Genomic DNA, 22,915 nt, shown 5'->3' on the forward strand with positions numbered 1-22,915 from the left:
GCTTGCCAGAGGCTGAAAACAGTAGCAGATTTTCATAGTGGGATAACACAATGGTCACTGTCCTTAAAAAAAAAGATCTCACCATCTACCTTAAATTTCTTCTTTTTAAAATACATAGAGCAAAACCACTAATTTTCCACTAACTGATCTGAAATATTTTTGTTTTCCAAAATGCTTGAACTGAGGAGCCAAGAGCAAGCACATGTGTAGGAAGCTATTCCACAGAAGCTATTTTAAGGTGGTTAGTTTGAGCTAAATGCCACTTAAGTTTGCCTAACAAGGCCAAATGCTACACATCTTTTCAGTTTTTCCTTCACAAGCATTCCCTAGTCATCCAGCCGATCTGCTGTCTAATAGCAGAAGCAACATTATTACTGATTATTCCAGTAAAAGGCACAGAATAAAGGGCAAGGACTAACCTGCAACGTTAACTTAGGTAGTTCACATACACGTGCCTCCAAGGCTGATTTGAATTCCCTACTTGAATAGCTTTAGTGCAGTACTGGTTTTGTGGTGAAACAGCACTAAAATAAGTAAAATTTTGCATCTTCTGATGGAAAAAGTAACCAATCCTACTACTTACTTAGACAATTTTTTTTTAAAATCAGGGTATTCAAGTTACCATGTAAGTTTTCTAAGTGCAGCCTTGCCTTACTTGTAAAGAATTTTTTTTATTTCAAAATGCTTCAAAAGATACTCCAAAATAGTAATGGAAAGTTTTACAGACTACCTCTAGTGAAGCCATTTATGCATTTGAGAGTTCTATAATTAAGCAGCTTCAAGTATCAGTATACAGAAGATCCTTGGCATGCCCCTTCTTCAATAGGGACTTGCTTACACTTGGTTTCTTCAAGAAGTGACCTGCATCTTACACACCTAGTTTAGTTGTTTACTCACCTCCATCCATAATAATTTTGCAAGCGTGGTCACTCACTCACTCCAGAAATGTGGAAGCTTACACAATCATCTTCATTCTGACAAAGTGGGGGAGGATACTGCTCTCAAATGATTTTGCCTCCCGCATGGCTTCTCCCATTCTCGGGAAAGGTCTCGATCCGATGACTTTTTCCTCTAAGAGTTGGAACGGTCAGTCTGGGCCACACATGGGCATGGGGCAGCCATCTCTTCTAATGATGTAGACTTAAAAATGAGTCACAGTATAGGCACAAGTATTATTCAGGCTCTCATATGACTCAACGTTTTCATCAAGCAGATAAATCAAGTTGGTCCAAGAAGCTCTTCCCTTCTGCATTTGCCACCCTTCTCTTCTAGTAAGAGCATCACGAATATCTCCATACACCCTCAGCTTCAGATGACAATTAGACTACTTGTAGTGTATACCCAATTTGTGATCAGTTAATACAACTGAAATTATTCACCCTCAAGTTTTTATGTGGCCTGCCACAGATAACTAGATACAAGCTTTAAATTCCAAAAGGCCATTTGTAAATTGGTAAGAAAACCTCAAGTCCACAAAGAGGAACAGACCTTTGTAACTTCTCTTGCAAACTGTGACAGCATGCTCTATATCTTTAATTACAGAAAATTTAAAAATTGACTTTTAAGGTTAGAGATTATTTTATTTTCCATTCATCTCATTTTGTGTATCAGTTAAATTCCACACAGAAGGGTACAGATTATTTATGTCTGTTTAAATTAAGTCAAATCAAAGTCAGATATAAAATTTGGAAAGTTCATTTTAACTACGCATTTGAAGTAAGCTTCTGTCTTTTTTTCTTAATTCCAGTTGCTCTGTATTCTTCTCTTTGCTTCAGATATTCTGCTTTGCATTCTTCGTAGAATAATGGATCAGAATAGCTACAAGACAGACAAATACATAATACTGTCTTTCATCTTGCAATATGGAACGGATATTGCATGAATAACACTCATAACTGATCTTCCTTTGACACCCAAAGAAAATTTGCCTGCCTTCCATAATAAAATACCTTTTTTTATAAAGTACGTAAGCATTAGAGTTATCTTTGCAAACTAAATAGTGAGTTGGTTTGCCTTTGCTCATGATATTGCTCTGTCTTGAGGTGTAGTCCTTTTCAAGTTTCTACAGTGAAGCCATGAAGAGGAAAGGTAGAAAAAGGGAAAGCCCAAACTCTTGCCTGGCTGCACATGTTTTTTCATCAGTTCCCAAATACTTGAGAATAACTGTCAGTAGATCAAAGGCATTTAACCTTAATCTCTGGCTTAACAAAAAACAAACCACCGGAAAACAAACCAACCCCCTTCATCCCCCAGTCGAACTCAAAAAATCCCCAACCCTCATTCTGGGAAATTCCAAGAATCTAACACTTCAACCTGACAGCACTGGGGATAAATTAGGACTTCCAAAAGAGACATTTTAATCCACCGTGGCTTCAAGTTGACCTCTCTAATATCTAACAATTTCCCACTGCTGCTGCTATTGCTGTTCACAACAGCAGGACACCTTCAGGACAAAGTAAAATCTTAAAAACCAGTTCAAGAAGCAAAATTGAAACAAACTTATTCATGTCTCAGTAACAGGGTATGAAGGTGCTTCTACTGCTCACCCCCATCCCCACATGTGTAATTCAGCATAGTGAATATAGGGTGACATGTTGTCTGGGCTGAACATCTACATCTGTCACCATTTAAATCAAGGAGAGAGTACAGCCATAGGAAGGAAATAAAATCCTGTCAGGTAGGGCCCTGGCCAGCATGTTTTTTAATATAGCAAAGATGCAATTTTTAGAAAACACATCAAAATCATTAACCTTGCATAATCCTTTTCAGAAGATTTAAGATTTCTACTCATTTCTAGATTAGTATAGGCCATCCATCAAAAAAACAAAAACTCACGAGGGACTTACTAGCCAACCAGACAGTCTTTCAGTGCTGTGTTCTCTTGCTGACACTTCACCACCATAAGCAAACCAGTTTCTTGACAGCATTTCGTAAATGCTGGGGGAAAAAAAGAAAAAAAGAAAACAAACTAAATTAAAGTTAGAAAAATTACAATTGGTAAAAAAATCCTCCTATGTGTATACTATTCCATATAAAAAAACCTCACAGACCAGATTTGATTCGTTATTATTAGTATAACCATAGTTGGCCTGGAGTCTCATACTGATTGTAAAGGTCTTTGTCACTTGTTTAGCAACAAGATTTTAATTGTGATTCTCCCCTCATACCATGTAACACGTTCACACACATACTGCTGTTGCTAATACCAACACATTTCTGAAGTTGCTCTTGCAGCAAATCCATGATTCTTGTGCCTGCTTTTCATACAGACTACTCAGGGCTATTGCAGTAAAACAAAAGGAAGCATGAAAAATTAGGTAAGCCAGGGTTGTTAATGGTTCCTCTACAATCAAAGCTTTTGAAATTACTGAAGCATGTTTGTATCTACAAATTAGGAGGGCAGTAACGTTGACAGCAACTACTGTCTCAAAGAAATGCCACTGGCAATCGCCTCCTGTGAAGGTTCCCTTGGGACAGGAGGTAAGAAACTGTGAGATCATGGTTCTTTCCTGGCATTTCCAAAAATCTCTCCTGGGAGCACAAGGAGAAAGCCAACAGTTTATCAGCTGGGAGTACCAGACTGTATTCTGTGGCACTACAGTGCTCCAGGAAGGACTGCCATCTTCTCTGTATCTTCTCTACATTGTGTAGTGGCCTGTAGGTGTTCTTCAATTCAGCATTTCTTCAAAGTCCAAATGGCTAGTAATGCGCATTGCCCACAAAAATACTGATGATCATCTACATTTCTGGGATCGTGATCTCTGGCATTTAAGAACAAGGGAATATAAAAGGGGGAAGAGACAATGATCTGTCCTTTCCCAACCTGTTTGCTCAATGAAGTGAAAGTATCCAAGGGTCTTAAGGGTCTCGAGACTTAAAAACAAGTCCATGAGATACTGAAACAGAACTGCAAAGTCATGGTTGAGGGTGTGGTTTTCATCTGGGAGTAACTAAAACTATACCTCATTGTTACCAGCGCCCTGTACAGATGTTTCACTAAATAACAACTCTAGATAAGAACTGGCTGTGTTATTCCTATCAGGAGATTTCAAAGTGTTTTGTTATTTGGGGTTTGAGTTAGTAATCATCCACATTTCACAGGTGGAAAAGAGAGAAAGAGAGACAAAGCCAGTTGTCCAAGATCAACCAGTAACCAGATCAAGACCAAAGTCAAATCTACTGTGTCCCCCCCTCCAGAGTTCCATCCATTTCTCCTCTTCTGAGCTTTTCCTGGTAGTGATTTAATATCCAGCAAACCCAGGGCATACAGAAACTGTTACATTCTTGCACATCTGTAGCAAAATTTACAGCTAATCCAGTAACATCAAAACTTAAAGATGCTACAAAGGGTAAATCACATTATCTATACTCAGTGTGTATGTACACTAAATATGTTTAGATACACTGACTACATGCATATTGAATATCATATGTATATATATGCGCTCAATGCATTGCTCTTACTCTGTTTTGTCCAAAACCTTGTACTTCATGTATTCACACCAGAATCTTCTACTTTTTGTACACAGAGATCAGATATGTAATATTTACAGAAATAGCAATTTTTGTACCACTTCCATTCTTTAAGCTTACTGTCTAGATGCACCTTCTGAAGTCATGCTGGGCATCAAAAGGCACATCAAGTACCTGCAAGCTATTGACCGTGTGAGAATATGGGCACAACTGTTGAACATACCAACTGTAGCATAGTTCTGTACCTGTCCTTGTATGTTTTCAAGACAGGTAGCTGAAGTTTCAGATTTGCCTAAGTAACTGTTGATCGTGTATGATGATATAACTTCCATTACATCAAAACTTCGACAAACAAGAAAAAAGAGATTTGTGCCTATAAAAGCAGCAGTCCTGTCCTTTGCTCCTAGCAGATACCCACTGAAATGGGCATTAAGCAATTGCAGACCTCAGTGGAACAAAATTCAGCTTCTAGTAACCTGGACACTACTGGCCAGACTTTAAGGAGAAAGTGATCCAACAGCTGCCAGCAACCCCTCGGTGGGGCTAATCTGCCTGCCCACTGGCTATATTAATCAGGCTTTTGATAAAATAATTTACCAGAAAAAGTGGTGTTTGCTGAAAGTGTTGATGACAGTCTTGAGCATCCCTGCACTGCCAAACTTACATATATCTTTGCAAAACTTTACAAAGAATTGACGTCTTACCTACTTTGAACATATTATTGATGAACACTTAAAGTGTGCTTCAACACAGCACCTAACGTTATACGCTGGTGACATCACCATATGCCACCCGAAAAATGTACCAGCTGAAAGTATGCAAAAACCAGGTTTAAATTAACCACTTAATTACCAGTTGGGAAGACAGCGTAACCTGTGCTCAAAGGTACCTATTAACAACCATACTCAATTTCTAAGATCTCTTTTGGTATGTGTTTTAATTTTAGACCTAAAATCATCCAAATACACATGCACAACTTTGAGAATACTTCTGGACAGCCGAAGTTTACGAAGCAATGTAAGCTCATAACCACACAAGAAATGGGTTATTAGGTTATCAAAATGTTTCTTTGGTTTTTAAAAGTGAATCTGACATTTCTTCAGTTCATTCCTGGACTCTTTACATTGAACGTTCCTACATCAGCATCTCAGAAAAATCACCTATTATCACATTTCTAAAAATGTCCTTTGTTTTTTCTGGGAAAAGCATCAGAAGCCTTTGAAAGCTTATGGTTTGTTTAGTGACCAGTTTGATTTCTACTCTCTACAGGCACTTCCTGAAGTGCTGTGCTGGGGTTTTTTTTGTAGTAATCATTCCTTCTGGAAGCTGTGAAGTAAAAAAAACCACTGAAGACAACAGGAGGTCCCTCTCACTTGCTAGCTCACCAGTCTTGATTGGTTAAAGGCGTGATGTCCCAGTGAACAAAACCTGAACTGCAATTGCAAGCTTTCCCTGGCTTCAGAAGGCCCCGCTTGCAGTACACAGCCAGGGACTGATGAAAAGTAATAAAACTGCTTCCAGCTATCTAGCTTTAACATTACTGATGCTTAACATCAGAGGGGAAAAAAAGGAGCAGTTAAAGCATACTGCGCATCCTCATACGAGCACACAACACCTGACTATCCCTCTCGCCTCTTACTTTCAGCACTTTAAAATCCCTTTGGCAGTCACATAAGGAGTGTAGTACAAAACAGGTTTAGTTATAAACATTTACCAGAAACCTTACAGGAGTCTGGAGAATGTTGTTTTATTTTTAATTATGCTTTATCTTGCTCACATCTCTTTCATGAAACAAAACATCTCAATTTTGAGTAGCACAAAGAGTGTTAAAACTACTGGTTTGGAGACTAATCTCACAAATAGCGCACAATAGTTCCAGATATAATCTCAAACCAAGAATTCATCTCCATCTCTGTAATCTTGACAATCACCACTCATTCCTCACTCAAACAATATCTGCATTGTAGACCAAAGCTTCAGGGTGCATAGCAAGATACCACAAAAGGAAAGATACACAGGATCTGATTACAAACCCATTGTAGTTTTAACACTTTAGCAGCTACGAGCAGTGATCAGAATGCTAGGGAACCCGGTCTCGCACTCAAACCTCCTTCCTGATACACTGCACGTGATACAAAGAACAATTGCTCTTTCAGAGCAGAATTGATCTTTTAGAAATCTTGTGCATCATCCAATCTTTACAACTTTAGCAAACAGCTTTCCATGACTTTGCAAGTTCGTGGGCTGCTATAATGTTTTCTTCCTCCTTGCAAGCAGCAAGCTACCAAAACAGAACCTCAGGCAGCAGTGAAATAACATGCAAATTTGGGCCAGTCTGCAAATTCATTGCAGATTATAATCCAACAGAAAGAAATGTTTCAATCAAGCAATAAAAGTTATCCCCAAGACTTACAAACACAAGTTAAATAAGATGAGAGACAGAGCTCAACACAACAGGAGTGAAAATGCCTTGTTAGAAAGGGGAAAAAAAGCTTGCCCTCCATAAAATGAACCCTGATGAGGCTTTGCCAGCACAGCTACATATGCCCATCAGTGAATGCTCTATGAACAGATAAAAGACAGATCCAGTACTGCGTCAATGAGCTGCAGGTGCCTACCAGTTACCACGGCAACTGGCTATGGACCCCTCTTTCACCTGCAGCAGATACAGTTCATGACATCATATCTGACATAGGTTAGCCCCACAGGCTCTTCTCTGTGCCACAGGCTGGGTCTACAGGGATGCACAGGGAGCAAAGAGCTCTCCTCGAGGCTACAGCTCAGAAACAGTTCACTGAACAGTTCATCATTGATTCGAGGCCAGATTTTGTCGTCTTCCTCTCTCTCACGAAGAAAGCTTTGTGCCTCTGTTGAAAGGCAAATCCCAAATCAGTTTTGGGCACAGTTCTGAGAGTTTTAAGTCTCATTACTCTTTGGCCATTACAGCCACACAGAGAGATTTTAACTGCTAAGGCAAGCTTGCAATTTAATACCTTCTCTAAATCAACAAATTATGTAGCACCAAACTGTATCTTTGCAAAGACGAAGGTCTGCTTTCAACCGAACGAAAGCTGAACAACCATATTTGAATACAGAGCAATTCAGTTTGGCCAGTTCTCACCTGCTAACTACAGCGTGCTAGCATATAGGTGATCTGCCTGTGATGGGAAGACCTCTTAGGTCCTACAATTTTCAGGGACAGACATGATTTTCTTCCACACCATTAAACCAGAGAAGGTTAAATTTAACATTCTTAATCTCAGTGTCTGCAGACCTACAAACAGTGGACAACAAAAACAAAGCACCATATTTAAGATGTAAGTGTCCTTTATGTAGCCTGCAACACCCCTCCACCCCCAAGCAGAGGTAGGCTGGTCTCTTCCCTGTGCTGCATTCAAAATGAAATGGTGGAATCAGTGTGTTGGACTGCAGAGGTTTCAGTTGCAGATATGTAAAGGAAAGACTTTATGAAAAAAAAATGTAACACCCTGCCTCAAGCACAAAAAATAAATAGAAAGTAGGGGGGTAGGGGTGTGTGTGATTTAATAAAGAGCAACAACCAGCAAGCAAATTATATTTGTAAGGGGTTTTTTAAAGTATTTTTTCTTACTTTAAATATTTTAAAAAATTAGATACTTAATTACTTCTTTCTGCAAACATCGAAGTCTTTCCATATGCAAAGCAAGAGAAGAACAAAAAGTGTTTGGGACTTCTCTCCAGACAACCAGCTCCATGGAAACTGTGTTGATATAACAATGCCAAGGGATCATCATTATTATTTTCAGTGTACGAACAGTATGTAGCATGAAGGCTATTTCTGAAAGTTCATTTTTTGCAGATTAAGATTATAACAATACTTGGCACTTTTGTATTGACTCATATTGCAAAGTGTTGTGCAATTCTTATCATAGTAGTATTGTAGTTTTATCAATCATAATTATGTATCTATTTTGCAGATGTTCTTGTACACAAAATAAATGAAATATTCCCCATTATCAAGATAAATTGATCCTCTCGGGTCTGGCTCTAGTTTATTTAAAGACTTTACAATTTTACTACTTAAGAGAAAGTCCTACAGAGGTGTTATCTCACCATTTATATTTTCTCAACACTTATGATACTGCTATCACACTCTTAAAATAAAAAAAAAGCTTGTATCATGATCCAGACCAGGCTTATGTTCTATTCCTGGGGTAGGTTTTTTCCTTTACACAAAAAAGGAAATAGTTTTGTCCAACGTTTGGGTCATTCCTTGAGCTCTACCACTGGGTGGAGAAAACACGCCCAAGTAACAATGGGGATTTGGGGGGCAGACAGTGGAAGGAGGGGGAAACAATTCCCTTTAAAATGCAAACAAGGACAAGATTTTAAAATCTATGTTTGTGAAATGTGTACAAAACCATTAAAATGACACAAAACATTATCAGCAACGTTTTATAGCAAAGTTGTTGTGCTTTTAATTTTGTATTAAATTGTGACTTATTAGCTTGTTACTTTGAAGATTACTCAGTATGCACAGAACAGATTACTGGTGCATTTAATGAGCCAGAGGAAGTAGTAGGATGAACATGAAAAGATTGTTTTACATTGTAGAGTACAAGCTATTTGGTATTTCCAACACAGTACAAAAGAAAGCTTCTCTGTAGATTGATCATGGTTCAGTTAACATCACTGAATATCTAATACCTCCAACTCAATTAATTCTCACCTGATTAAGATCAGTCTGATATTCAAACTAAATCATCTCTCCAGTCAAGTAGAAATCAATATTTCTGATTTTACTTTTAAATTACAATAACAAATAAAATACATGCATCGTCAGTATGCCAGCAGTAGCTTTCCTATTCTAGTCTACTATGGTATGCATAACACAGCTGATTAAAGAATTATTCTAATTTGAGCAACAATATATATAAGAGATTAATTTGAATAGAAGGAGATAGCATGAAATAATTAAATGCATCTTATATAGGGCAAAGAGAAAATTGACATATAATAACCTTGATTCTTTCAAGTGAACCTCTGTTATCAGATCAAATACTTTGTCTCCACAAATATTCATTTGCTATAACATAAAAATAATCAGATAATTTCCATTTTCCTGCCCATCACCACCACCCCAAAAAGCTGCTCCATTTCAGCTTTTGTGGCTCCAACATACTGCTGGGGGCATCTGTCCTGGGGCAGATGATCAATAACATAGCAGCACACAACACAGGACTGGGCAGGAAAGATGATTCCAGGAATCCAGGAATTTTAGGGAAGCGATATTCACTGTGTTAAAGATCTCTCCTCCCACCTAACCTTTTCCAGGGCCCTCTCAGCATGGAAAACCATCTTTGTCTTAAGGTATACAATGCAAACAGAGGATCCTCCAGCAGACCACAGCATCTCTTGCATGCTGGTATCAAATGCTGAAGAGTCACTTGTCTCATGATTGAGAGGTGAACATACAGCAGGAAAGAACTGTCAGGAAGGCAGATAGCCCAACTGTGATCTGCAGAGGAAGAATATTTCCCAAAAAACTAGAAACTGTTTCTCTAAACACATTGCCTTGGAGTAAAGAATACATGTTACCAATATCCTAGAAACAAATCTGAAGACTGCTTTGGGGTCATTTACAGTTAGAGATAAGAAAATAACATACTGCATCAGACAAAAGGCCCATTTGTCTCGTATACCGTCTTTCTTAGAAGCCAGTAACAACTGCTTCAGAGAAAGGTTCCAGCAAGTCTACATTACAGGAAAACATTTTCTCAGATGAAGTTTCTTCCTAACTACTATCAACTCTAAGTTTGGCTTATACCTTGAAGCATATAGTTCTCACATGCCTTTCAAAACCCTTACAATCACTTGCACAGTGGGTCTAAACTGACAAGCCTCCAAGAGATGAAGAGGAAGAAAGAGGAAAAAAACACCCAAATACCAAAAAGGCTTATGCTAGCCTGAATTCCTTCAACATTCATCTGCTCCGGCTTGCTTAAGTCCTGTGCTGAAGTCCCAACTATCGCAGTTGTGGTTATTTGTGTCATACCATGAATGGCTTTTTCATTAGCAAGTTTTCAAAATCCTGCTGCAAAAATTAATTGGTCTCAAAGTACGCCTCGGCTGGATGTAGAATAGGCCAAAGCAGTAGGGAGGAAAGGCACAGATCTGCGCAGATCAGAAATGTTTGAGGGTTGGTTGGGTTGGTCTTTTTCGGAACAATCCAGTTACTTGCCCTGTAAATGCCATCTACCTTCACTTAGAAGCAATAGTCTTAAAGGTTTTCATCTCTTAAATGCATAGATATTACAAGTTTCTGGGTTTGATCAACTGCTCACACCTGGCAAGATCATTTCTTTTCTGAAATTATGGCTTAGAAGGGGCTTTTCAAATGAATATAGAAAATCAATGGCTTTTTTTAAACCTTCTGTTTCAAAAGTTATAAAAAAATTATTGTTTTTTTTCATTTGTTTGTTGGGTTTTTTTAGAAACCACAATACCACACCAATTCTGAAAACGCATGTAAGACATGTAGGGATTCTCCAGCATCACTTAATTCAAAACAGAAGTCATGCTCAGCTGCTGATCTACTTTTTATTACAGAAACATTAACAGGGTTTCTATTGTTTGCAAACCCAACAATCATTAAAGACCAAATTTCTGGAAAAAAAAAGAGGATTTTAAGAAACTAGCATCAAGGAATGACAAATAAATCCAAGAAAGCCATGAATGCTGAAGACACAGTCCCATTCCTATACAAGGCAGAGGCTCGCATGGGGGAAATCTCTCTCACCGGACTCACTATACATGCTGTAGTCTAAAAGTCTACAGCAGATTGTTGGACCTTTTCTTCCTAATTTCATAATGAGCTCTAAGAGACAGTGTATGAAAATGAAAAGCAGCAAGTTTAAGAAAGAGAAAAATTGTTTTGTGTTTAAAAAAAAAAAAAAGCCACCAAAGACTGAGGAACACAGCCAAACACAGTAATTTGAGCCAACCCAATCAGTATAGGTAACGAAAAGTAGACAAATACTTAAAACTGTTAAGAAAAACACACCAGATTTAAGTAGAGTTAAAAAACAGAGTTCTGAAAAAAATGTACACGTGCAATCTCACAGTACTTTCAGCAGCTCTTAATTCTGCTGCTTGGAAAAAGACAAGTCAGCTCTCCCCATCCTACATTTCCGTATCAGTCCTGCACCCATGAGATCTGACCAAAATTACTTCTGGGGGACAAAGGATGGAAAGATTAAAGTCAGTTTTCAGTTTTATAAGAATTCTGAATGTACACATGAAACCTGACTAAGAGAAGGTGTTTTCCTAAGTAATCACTGAGCCAGAAAAGATGATTTTTAAAAAACGTACACTTCAAAATGCCAGATAGTATCTTCCTGACTATTGCTGAATGCTGATGAAATGCTGTGGTAGACATAATTTATTAGCAATATGTGTTTAGTCACTAGAATTTCAACAGAACTTGGACTTCAACAGCAAATGAAGCTTTGGCACAGATGTTGCAGAGAAATATCTACTTGTTAGCTTTAGTGTAGTGGCCACAAGCTCGACCTGATCTGATCTCCCAACCTGGATTTCCAGATTTGTCAGCATTTTTGTATGCGTGTGTACACATACATATGTGTGTATGCGTATTTTGCCCCAAACACACAGAATATAGTACAGTGTCACATTTATGAAGTAAGTTCCAGCAACCCAGCTCTTTAACAGCTGTGAGACAGATCCTCCTGCCTCTGACTAAGCAAGACACCCAGAGCATAGCAGTAGAAAGAAGAGGGTTATGCCCTCAGAAGACAGGGGAGAAATAGCAAGGGCATAACTATTATGTATAAGGCTTCACAGTGACTGTAGTTTGCAAGGCAAGGCAGATTTAAGTGCTCAAGGATGACAATCTGCTGGGCAAGTCAGGCAGATTTGTCAAGAAAAGCAGACCTCCTTTTCTTCCCATTGTAATTACAAAAAAAAAAAATCCTTTTAAGCAAAGTAAACGCTGCTGTGAAACAGTTTACTTGGGTAAATCACGATTGGTCTACTAAAGATACTTGCTTTAGGAATGTTCCTGTCAAGTACAAGCATTGCCTTCTACATAAGGCATTCACGGAAAGCACGCCCAGTGAGCACAGCCGCCTAGTCAAACTGCGCTGTTTTTAAACAACTGCTTTCTTTAAGACTGACTTGATCTAATTTTCTTCCCACCCTGCAGTAAGTATCCCTGACATCAAGTGTTACCATACCAGGCGCTGGAAGAGGCAGAACTGGAACAAATGCAAGTTCCCCCATGGCTACTGTCTGTCACTGCCTGCTTCTATATAAACAAGTGCATCCAACTTGAGCCGTGCAGAGTAGCCTCGCTGCTCTTATCCTCCCACCTCCTTCAGGAGCTGCTGAGCCACTCAGGGACAGCTGAGAAGCGAGCATAACAGATGATTAAAAAAAACCAACGTCCCCCTACCTCTGTCCCATAGTGACTGACTCCTGAGCTGAACTCTAAAGTTAAAAAAAAGTATTTACAGAAGACAGAGATTCACCGAGTGGCATAAATAGCAGTAATGTCCTTCTACCACACGGTGGAGATAGAGCAGGTCATTTATGTAACTCCTCAAGAGGCAGTTACACAGCTATTTCACTCTGACGCCAGCTCTAATTTACAGCATGCTGTTTCGGGGATATTTTTTTTCCCCCCTCAATTCAATTTACTGTATTTCCAAAAATATGATTTTTAACTCAAAGTTCCAATACCGAAGTATTATTATCATCATTAATATTATTGTTATCTCTCCCTCATCTGAATTAACCAAAATATCCTCTAAGCAAAAGTGAAACTGCTTTCAGGGTTCCAGCTGAGTGGGACAGGGCAGACAGAACCGGATCAAAATTTCAGGCCTTCTGGGCACTTCTACAAGGACCCAATATGACCAACAAGGATACAATCTTAAAGATTAATACACTCACACTCTTTTAAAAGAGGACAACTTTCACTTACAGTCACAAATCATCCTATACTCCTTCCCAACCATCAGTCCAACATCTCCAAAACTGGCTACCGTGTACTTAACTTATTTTGCAGTATGTGTTTAATCTCTCTTTTCAAAAACTACTAGCCTTTGGCATATGCCAGTGTGGAGATGTGGGAAGAATTCCTGCTGAATGAGGTACTATTCAGCATTTCTAAAGATGACAGAACCAGAAGCGCAATTTTTCAGAAAAAAAAAAGGAAGAAAAGAAAATTGTGCTGTGCCTATATTCTGAACTGTGTACTGAAGAGAGTAATTTGACCCTCTGCAATGGTGGCCACAGTGTGATAACATATGTATAATTACTTTTTCAAAAGAAAGTGCATCACTAACTATGCAGGCAGTCAGAATTTCAGACTTCCCTATTCATTTCATGGTTTTCAAGAGATGAGTTTTAATGATGAGACAAGAAAGTGCACTGCTAAAGCTTAGCAAGATCTGGACTTTTGGCAGTAACTGTATAACATTTATCTTCCATCTTCTGAAAATTGTTTTAAATAAATGACTGCGCTAACTAGGGGCCAGACAGCAAATAATCCAGTCACCAGACTCTTCCTCCATCTTTGAAACTGCTGCCCAAAAGCTTTTTCAAATGACAAAGCACTGCAACTCAGTATTTTGTCTGGGTCTTGGAAAACTCCATGAGCTGTGAGCACTGCACACTGCCCTGCAGGAACATGGCAATTACGATGCTCCCCTCGATCAGGAACTCCCCCATACCACACACCCTCCCCGAGCTGTTAATACACATTTTCTTCAAACTTTCCAGAGACATTAAACTGATGAAGCCAAGGCTCATCTGAACAATGCAAGACCAGCAGCTTATTACATCTTTACTTACAGAGCAGTTCCATTCTGGGCGAAAAGTTTGCATAAAGATAGCGATCAGCTCAGGTGCTTCTACGCACAGAGGGAAAGTGATCATGGAAAAAAGGAAAAAAAAAAATCCTACAACCAACCCACCCACTCCTCCCCTCTGACCTACCATGTCTTTTGGTCCAACGCACAGCTTCCAGGAATCAGTTACTGCCCAGGCAGATTGGGCATGGACATCAAGCATCAGAGAGCAGGAGAAGGCAGAACTGATGACATGGAGCTCTGCTGGTAAGAGTCACTACTTTTGACAAGGAAGCACCAGGCTGAAGCCACGATGTCATGCCCAAGCATACAGTAGATACAACCAAGCAGATGCTTCTGTGATGCTACCAGCTGTTGGAACCAAACAGTAGCAGGCCAAAGCATTATACATGTATAAGGGGTTGTAACAATAGACCTGATCCTATAAAGAAATTAAGAGATGAGGCCATTTCTCCACAGCAAAGGTTGTAATTTTGAAGACAGTAAAACTAAATACTTTTAGACAGAGGATTTACAAACAGATCCACAAAGCAAAATAAAATGCACCAGGAACTCTTTGTCAGCTATGAAAGTCCCTCAAAAAAGAGGAACTATTCTTCAGTGTAAAGCTTAATGGGGAAATGGCATAAAAATCTGTATGACGCCATAGACTTTAATGGCACAAATCCAGACTTAGTTTGGTATAATGAAGCCTCGGGGACAGTGCTGTAACTTCTGACAGTCAACTGACCTCACTGTGTTCCTCAAGCTGTATGCACATGTGCACTCAAGTCTGGCAGGAAGTGCTTGCTTAAGTGCATCTATTCTGCCTGCCACAAGTATCTTGTTTCTGATGCAAAAAGATTTTAGAGTAATAGAGTCTCAACACTGTTATGAAAGAAACAGCAAAAATACTAACATAAATGTGGTTTCCACATTTAGAAAAATAACTGCATTTTAAAGAATTTATTTAGCAATCCTTCAAATATTAGCAATGCATCTGCTACAAAACCATTGGCAAAGGGGACATTAAAAGTTTAGACAAGGAGAAATATATATGCGGCTTTAGTTTAGAAGCCATTTTAGTCACATTTCCCATGGCATGAGGATACTTCCTATGGAATATCATATGCTACACAAACAAGAACTACTCAGTCTAAAGGAGACACAGATCGTCTCTAACAAGTTCAGTCACTGAATCCGTAAGGCATGATGTGACAGAGGACCCCTGCGCATTAGGCAGTGGTAGCTGAGGACACTAAGAATTCAAAGCAGCATTCAGTGGCTCAAACACAAGCAGAAACTGACTGACCGTCTTAATGCTGCCATTACTGTGGCTGCCTCAGCAGCACCGTTACATCCCTGTGTAACATTTTGTCTTCCATGTCTACTTAGGACTGAAAGCTCTTTAGGGTGTATCCCGACTTCCACATAAGGATCTTTCCTGGCTGGGACCTCTCAGTGCTATGACTGGATGACTGTGAGTACTGTCTCCACTGGTACAGTGAAATTACAAGAACATCATCTGGCTAAAAATCTTTCCTCCATTTTCTGGGTTCTGAACTAAATGAGCTTCACTCACTGAATGCAGATGTACACATGCCTCCACCACCACAGATTTGTCAGTATGTAAGTTTTTCCAAAGACTTCTCTCACCTTTATTCTGAAAGAAAAAAAAAACCCACCCAAAAGCTAGCATATGCTGTATTAATGTAAAACCCCTAGAGGGCAACTAAGCTTCAATTTCAACCTGCATAAATATTCAGCTCCTTAACTAGTTTACAGATTATGTAAACTATTTCCTTCAACCTTGGGTTTTTTCCCCTCATTTAAAAGAAATGAATCCTTTTCATTCTCAAATCACATTACTGCTGCCTATTTAGTGTAAGTTAATCACCACTGCCCAACCAGAGACCGAGTTCTCAACCCAACAAAGCTCAAATGTGTGTAAAAGAGAACAATAAAGAAAACACATGCAAGGGCCTCATTTAAACAAAGACAGAAAACAAGCATATGAAAGTCTGAAATCACTTTCTTTGCATTAAAGACCTTTAACAATACATCTTGTTTATTATTCAGCTTAGTATTAATTTATTGCATGGCATCTGTTTTCTTATACAGCAAGCTGGTTGCAAGTCTCAGATTTATGAATTTAAGTTTATACTGTTGGGATTATTTGCCTGTTTTCCCCTACATACTATGATTCAGTCTTATATATCATAAGTATTTGGTGATGCACTAAAAAAGTGATGAAACAGGAAATAAGATGTCAAATTAGTTATGGAAAATAGTTTCATTTATTCTTCAGTCTTCAACCAGAGTCCAGGCCTGCTGCTAGTGGTGAAAGAAAAAAAAAAGGGGAAGTAATTGGCGTCATAAAAGGGAAAAACCTTCATTCGATTCCAAGTGTTCTCCCCAAATGTTAGAATTGGTAACTCCAGTGCCCAGCTGAGCCTTGTTTGTAATGAAGTAGTAGGCATCAACGGCCTTTCCCCTCCTTTCCACCAAATCTAGGTGGGAGCTGAAAGGCACTTACTATCCTGACAGCCCACACCTGCACAGAACCTGCAGACACACTGATGTTTAATGTTACAGGAGGCACTAACAAATCAATGGGACTCCCAAGCAATGTGGAAGCAACCTGAAATCGGGAGGAAAAAACAGCTCAAAGGAATTTTCAGCAAATACTCACAAAGCCCAAGGGTTTCTACTTGGCTTTTGCAGGAGATCAAATACCCTAACAAAAATTCATAGTGTAGCCATCCTTGTTTTATGCATATCAGTGCAATATCACATATGCATTAACCATGATAGTTCTCCTTCATATATGGTCTTATCCTCATTTACATGTGTGAACAGAGACTAAAAATGACCTCCAGTGGAATTCACTTTACCTAATTTTAGCCACTTAAAATTTACATGTCTCACCTAAAGCTGATTCTGGAAGTACCTTGCTGTCCTTCTTGTTGCCTTGACACAAAACAGAGAGAGAGAGACAGAGTGAGCGCAAAGTACTTTCAGAATGCAGTTAGGTCCCACTTAAGAGATTTAAACAGGATGACTGGTTTAGACTAGACATAACTTTCAGATGACTAAAACTGGGATTAAATGTCTCCTATCCTACATGACTTAACAAAAAATCATAAAGGAGGAGTTCAAGGAGCCGACGTAAGTCTCCAAGGCTTGTGCTCCACACAAGGGTCTCCTCTCTGAACACAGCAGAACAGTATGAAGCAGCTGCTGTCCCACTGGAGCTCTGAAAGAGTGCAGAAGGGAGACATGGAGGGACAGACACTGTTTCTTATTCAGATTCATGCCCTCTGATTGCTAAAAACATAAAAAGCTTTAAATGATCATTCTGACTTTTTGCCACAAGTCCAGCCAAGACTTAGAGACTTGAACACTGAACTGCTAGTACAAAACCTGCCCAAGTAAAAAGTTATCGTGCAATCAGTTAGGGTTTGAACACACAAAACAGTCATTACTACCATATCTCTTTACATGGATGCCCACAGCACATGGCAGAACCTAAACTTTAGTACACCAACCTGTAATCAAACTTAAGATATTGACTATATTACATTAGAAACTAGGGAATTCTACCTGCTTCACATAAAGCAATTATAGTCACTGTCACAATTTACCCTTTATGTGAAATGTATCTAGGTGGACCTGAAATATGGTAATGCAAACATAAATTACCTTTAAGTACTTTTAACATGCTCACAGAGGTGATTTTTTTTGTCTTCCTTATTAGAGCGGCTGAATTAGCTTTCAGGCAAGTCAGGTCATTGCAACTCAAACACTAGGGCAATGGAGATCAGTAACATCAGATCTGCAACAAACAGCACTGCACTGAGGCCACTGCTTATGCCTCAGAGCGAAAATACTTTTGTGAAATACAAGCCTTGGGTAAGATCACGAGATCAAAATTAGGTTGCACTAATAGAACTGCCTGTGAAATGTTGCATCAGTTTCCTAAGCTCAACTAGTTATCATTTAGAAAAGAACTTTATTCTGTAGTCATGTCAATCCAGCAGTTTTCCACAAAGACAATAATATATTTTTGCATTTAAAAATCCAACATGGAATCTTACCTTTCATTAACAATAGCAGTAATGAGACTCTAATTAAATTCAGGTACATAAATGCATATTCGAATAAGTAGTTACCTAGAAGAGAATGGAACTAGCATATTTAACTTAGGTTAAAAAATAAAAAATCGTACGCCATATTTTCCTGAATTGATATTTAAATGGCAAGAGCAGAAGAGAAAAATATCAGACCAGAACTATTCATCTGAATTACTAGTCTGTTGGGAAAATGCAGCTAAAGCAAAAGTTGCCAACTCTGTTAAAAATCCTCTTTCTACAGAAGTGCAAAAATTACTTTTTGGGGTTGTAATTTACTAAGTATTCTCTGCCCAGCAATTAATGTTTCTCAAAAGTTTATGCACAGTCAGTAACTTGTACTTACATTAATTTGATGGCAGAGTGAAGAGGACAGATTCGCCAAACAATATTCTGTTTTAAAACTGCTGAAGTTTCATAGTTACTCAACAGATGAAGCATATCAAAATGAACTTACACAATAGCCTTGCTGAAGCAAGAGGATTCTTTTCCACACCATTCTCACTCCCCACAAAGGACTTAAAACTTTCTCAAGCTGTTTTAAATGTATAAAATACAAAAAATTCCATTACATATCATGTATGTGCTTTTTATTTTCCAACTAGTTAAATCAGGAATAGTTTTCAAAAGTATAAGATAAGGACACCTCTATTACAAAGAGAAAGCTGAAGAACCATTAGTACTATTACTCAACAGTAATGAATCATCATTAGATGTAGATAGTATAAAATATTTTAAACACAGGACATTGCATAGAAGTCACTGAAGACACCACAGAAGCTCTGAGCTCTGTCAGTACCCTGTTAAAGATTATTAATTAATTAATTACTAGTTAATTAGTAGTTAAATCTGTGGTTATACAACCCCAAACAGTACACATTCTTTTATACTCTTCTTTCCCATATTCTATGGGAAACAATGGTAAGTTTCTGTTCATTAACTAGATATATGTCAAAGCCTACATTAAGGTAATAATGCAGAACAGTGCCTTAAAATAATGTAAGAATGTAAACATTATGGCCTGGCAGAATTTTGTCCTGAGCTCCTGTCAGGCAGAAGGAATATGCCCATTTGAATCCTTGACAGCCTATGTGCTTGTCCTGTTGCTCTGGGTCTCAATCAGCGTGCCATGTTTCTTTAACCATGTTGACTTTTGCTTTCAAATATCTCCCTCACTGAGGTGCTCTGCAAGCTGGAAAGAAACAGAAGGGACATTTCCTGCATAGGCAAACTTTGTGCAAGCTGCATTGTTGGGTGGGAAATGGGCTGGCACACAAGCAGGCACCATCTTCTCTAGGCTACTATTCTACAGCATGGGTATACCTATACCTAGGATGGGTATCACACACAAATTAATGCTTGTGCAAAACCTGTAACACACATTTTCCATATTTAGGTGCTCAATTTCTTCAGCAATGTTTAGACTATACTTTTTGTTATGCTTCTTAAACAATGAACAGAAGGCACACTGTAAGTTGGAGAGTTTATATACATTAAGGAGGAGCATTAAAAAAAACGCTCAGAAAACACAAAGCAAAGAAACAAGAGGAAGAAACCAGGACAGATGAGGAATGACAAAGTTTATTTACACCAGAAAAAATAAAGAGTACTTTTCATCATTGGCCTTATGAATTATTTTGACTGGGCTGTCAGATTCACTGTAGAAAATTACCACCCCAAAGGCAGAAAAAAAAAAATAACTGGCAACAAAGCATAGTATTTGAAGTTGCAGACTGTGGTCACTCTTGTTTACTAGATATCATTTTCTTCAGCCTGAAAGCACTAGTTCTCCCTGTGAATTTAAATGCCATTTTTTACATTGTGACATTAAGGTTTTGGGGTTTTTTTTTGTTTTAAACTCTCCATACTCCTGGAAACAACTCTGGAATCTCAGGGTCCAACACCTTCCCTAAGCCGTCTCAGGGACTCGGCGGTAGAAACAGTTTTATGGGATGGTTACTGAACAAGCCTTTTATCTTCCCTCTTCTTTTTCCCCTTTTTGCCTTTTTTAGCTAAAACAGACTGTCCTATTTCTTTCATTCAAAGTGCTGCTTTTATTCAGACCATGACCAGGAATCTGCCCAATGTCTGAGAATATAACTGGCTTGATATACAAAGAAAAGTTAGTTTAGGCATTAAAAAACCTCCCAAAACTTAGAAAACAAAAAACCATTCTTTGAATGGTAAAAAATAACGAAGCATTGGAACAGCCTGTCTGTAGAAGCTGCAACATTACTCAGATTACAGGAAAAACACAAGCATACTGGATATGGCCACAAGAGAAGATGATGGCCCAAAGTGTCTTCTAAAAGTCCCTTCCAGCCCTGCATTCCTCTTACACTTGATAAATGTGCCCTCCAATGTGGAGGTAATTTTCTAGAGCACTCAAGTTTGACAATCGCTTCGTAGAATGGAAGCTAATGCTATTAAAGCACAGTTAGACCCGTCTAGACTGCATCAAGAAGTCCTGCTTTCAATTCTCTCCTGTGTGTTTCCGCATGATATGCTTCCTATCCATTTCCCACATATTAAACAATAGCATTTAGAAGTCCTTTTTGCCAACATAAGCTGTGTCTGCATAAAATGATTTTTAGAAGGTTAAATTGGCGGTCTACGGCCACAGGTGAGATTACATCTCAAGCCACGCCTTTACAGTGCTTTTTCACAAACTTCATGAGTATCCCATTACAGTGAAGTGTATAGGATATTTCTGTCACCAAGAAACAAAGCAAGACCAGTATCAAGCCTGGTATACAAGTGTAACGATAAATTTACACACGTAAGCAGACCGTAAGATTTAGTGTTTCAAAAAGGATTATTTAAATGTCCTTAAAATATGATGTCAATCTGGAGGCTTGGAGGTCGTATTATATTGAAGAGGTGGGGGGAGGGGGGGGGGAAGAATGACTAGATACTTCCTTGAGAGATTCTGGATCACAGACAGGAAGAAAGAAGGCTATAAAGTGCAAGACATTATATGTGATAAAATTCAAACAAGGAAGTCCTGAACTTGACCATTAGAAGTGAAAAAAAGCCATTTCAGACTTAAAGAAACATTTTTTTAAACTCATTTTAGGTAAAAAGGTAAGAAGGCAGATCCCTTAATACCATAATTAAAGTCCAAACATCCCTACAACTATTTCCACTCCCTCCCAATATAGTGAATATCAAAAGAAGAATCTGTTCACGCCATCCAAGGGAAATTTTCAAACATTGTTCTTCTATGCTATCTTCTGCAAAATTCCTAACCTAAGTTCCTTTCCTACTTATTATCCCATCAGAATGGCTACCTTCCACCCCTTACATGACTTCTTTCAGGTCCTTTACTAGTATCCCTCTCAAATCTGGAATACAGCAGCTAAGTTGTTTTTCGTGCTCTCTGATCAGAAATTTAAAGCCTCATCCATACCTCCAAAGCTCTGTACAGCTCTAGTATTCCTTATCCATCCCCTTTCACATCCACTGACCAGCTCTGCAGCTCTTGATTCCTCATGCAAAATACTTCTCGCCTTCTGTCATATGCTTACACTTCATGTAAAGGTATCTATCCTGATCTTAGGCAGCACATGTTCCAGGCGCTCTTTTCTGCAAGGTTCCTTTCTTCTTATTTTTGAGGGTGATAAACTGTTAAAAATAAAATTCAGAGGGATGACAATAGAGCACAAGTGTTTTATGACCTTTTATTACTGTAGCCTTTACTCCCTTGTTAGGCATCAGACCTGTAACTAGAACACTCTTCAGAGCACAGATCTCCCTACTCTTTTTCTATGCAGCACCACAGAGGCAAATATTGGAAAACAATTACAACAGCAACAAAACTAAATTTGGGGGTGGGAAAGAGGGGGATTATTTTTTGTTGCCATTACTAAAAGGACCTGAACAATAATGTACAAGAATGTGGTTTTACTCAGCAACAGACAACATTGTTTCTACTTCAAAAAAGAAGTTGTGCATTGTCAGTGTTGTTACCACAAGATCCATTAACTTCTGTATCAAAGAATAAATGCCAGAGGGACAACTCACTCAATTTAAGCTAAACAATCCAGAACTACTGTTCCACACGGAAAAAGAAGTTTAAAATGTTTTCATCCCAAAACAGGATGAAAACTTGACATTTCATTAAACACACTCTGATGTTTCCAGAACACCAAAATGCATGAACAACACTTAGACCACCTAATCTTGTTGAAAGTGTGTTTATTTGCCAAACTGTATTTCAGCTTTAACTTGCATTGCCCTATTGCCTGTGATTCCTGCCCTTTTTTTTGACCAGTTCTGCTGACTCGTAATATTCCATGCAAAGATATGTACAACAGGTATAGTTCTCCAGTCTACAGGAAATAACAGGAGATCCAAACTACAACTCTCATAATGCACTGTCTCACAAAATCAAAGCATATTAGATGAAACTGCAACTGATTCCTATTTAGCTTGGCTGGAATTAATACTTCATGTCAATTT

General features: G+C 38.6%; 1 protein-coding gene across 1 annotated transcript in view; it reads right to left on the bottom strand.

The window, feature by feature from the left end:
- Positions 1–1,559: 1,559 nt before the first annotated feature.
- CMC1 (C-X9-C motif containing 1) overlaps positions 1,560–22,915 on the bottom strand; it is a 43,597-nt gene continuing 22,241 nt past the window's right edge. Inside the window, exons 3-4 of the mRNA XM_074860915.1 lie at positions 2,847–2,937; positions 1,560–1,818 (exon numbers count right to left, since the gene is read on the bottom strand). Coding sequence (XP_074717016.1) covers positions 1,704–1,818; positions 2,847–2,937 — 206 coding nt within the window. The 3' untranslated portion in view covers positions 1,560–1,703. The remainder of the gene's footprint in view (positions 1,819–2,846; positions 2,938–22,915) is intronic.

The sequence above is a fragment of the Strix uralensis genome, chromosome 1, assembly GCF_047716275.1.
Source record: "Strix uralensis isolate ZFMK-TIS-50842 chromosome 1, bStrUra1, whole genome shotgun sequence".
Taxonomy (NCBI): Eukaryota; Metazoa; Chordata; class Aves; order Strigiformes; family Strigidae; genus Strix; species Strix uralensis.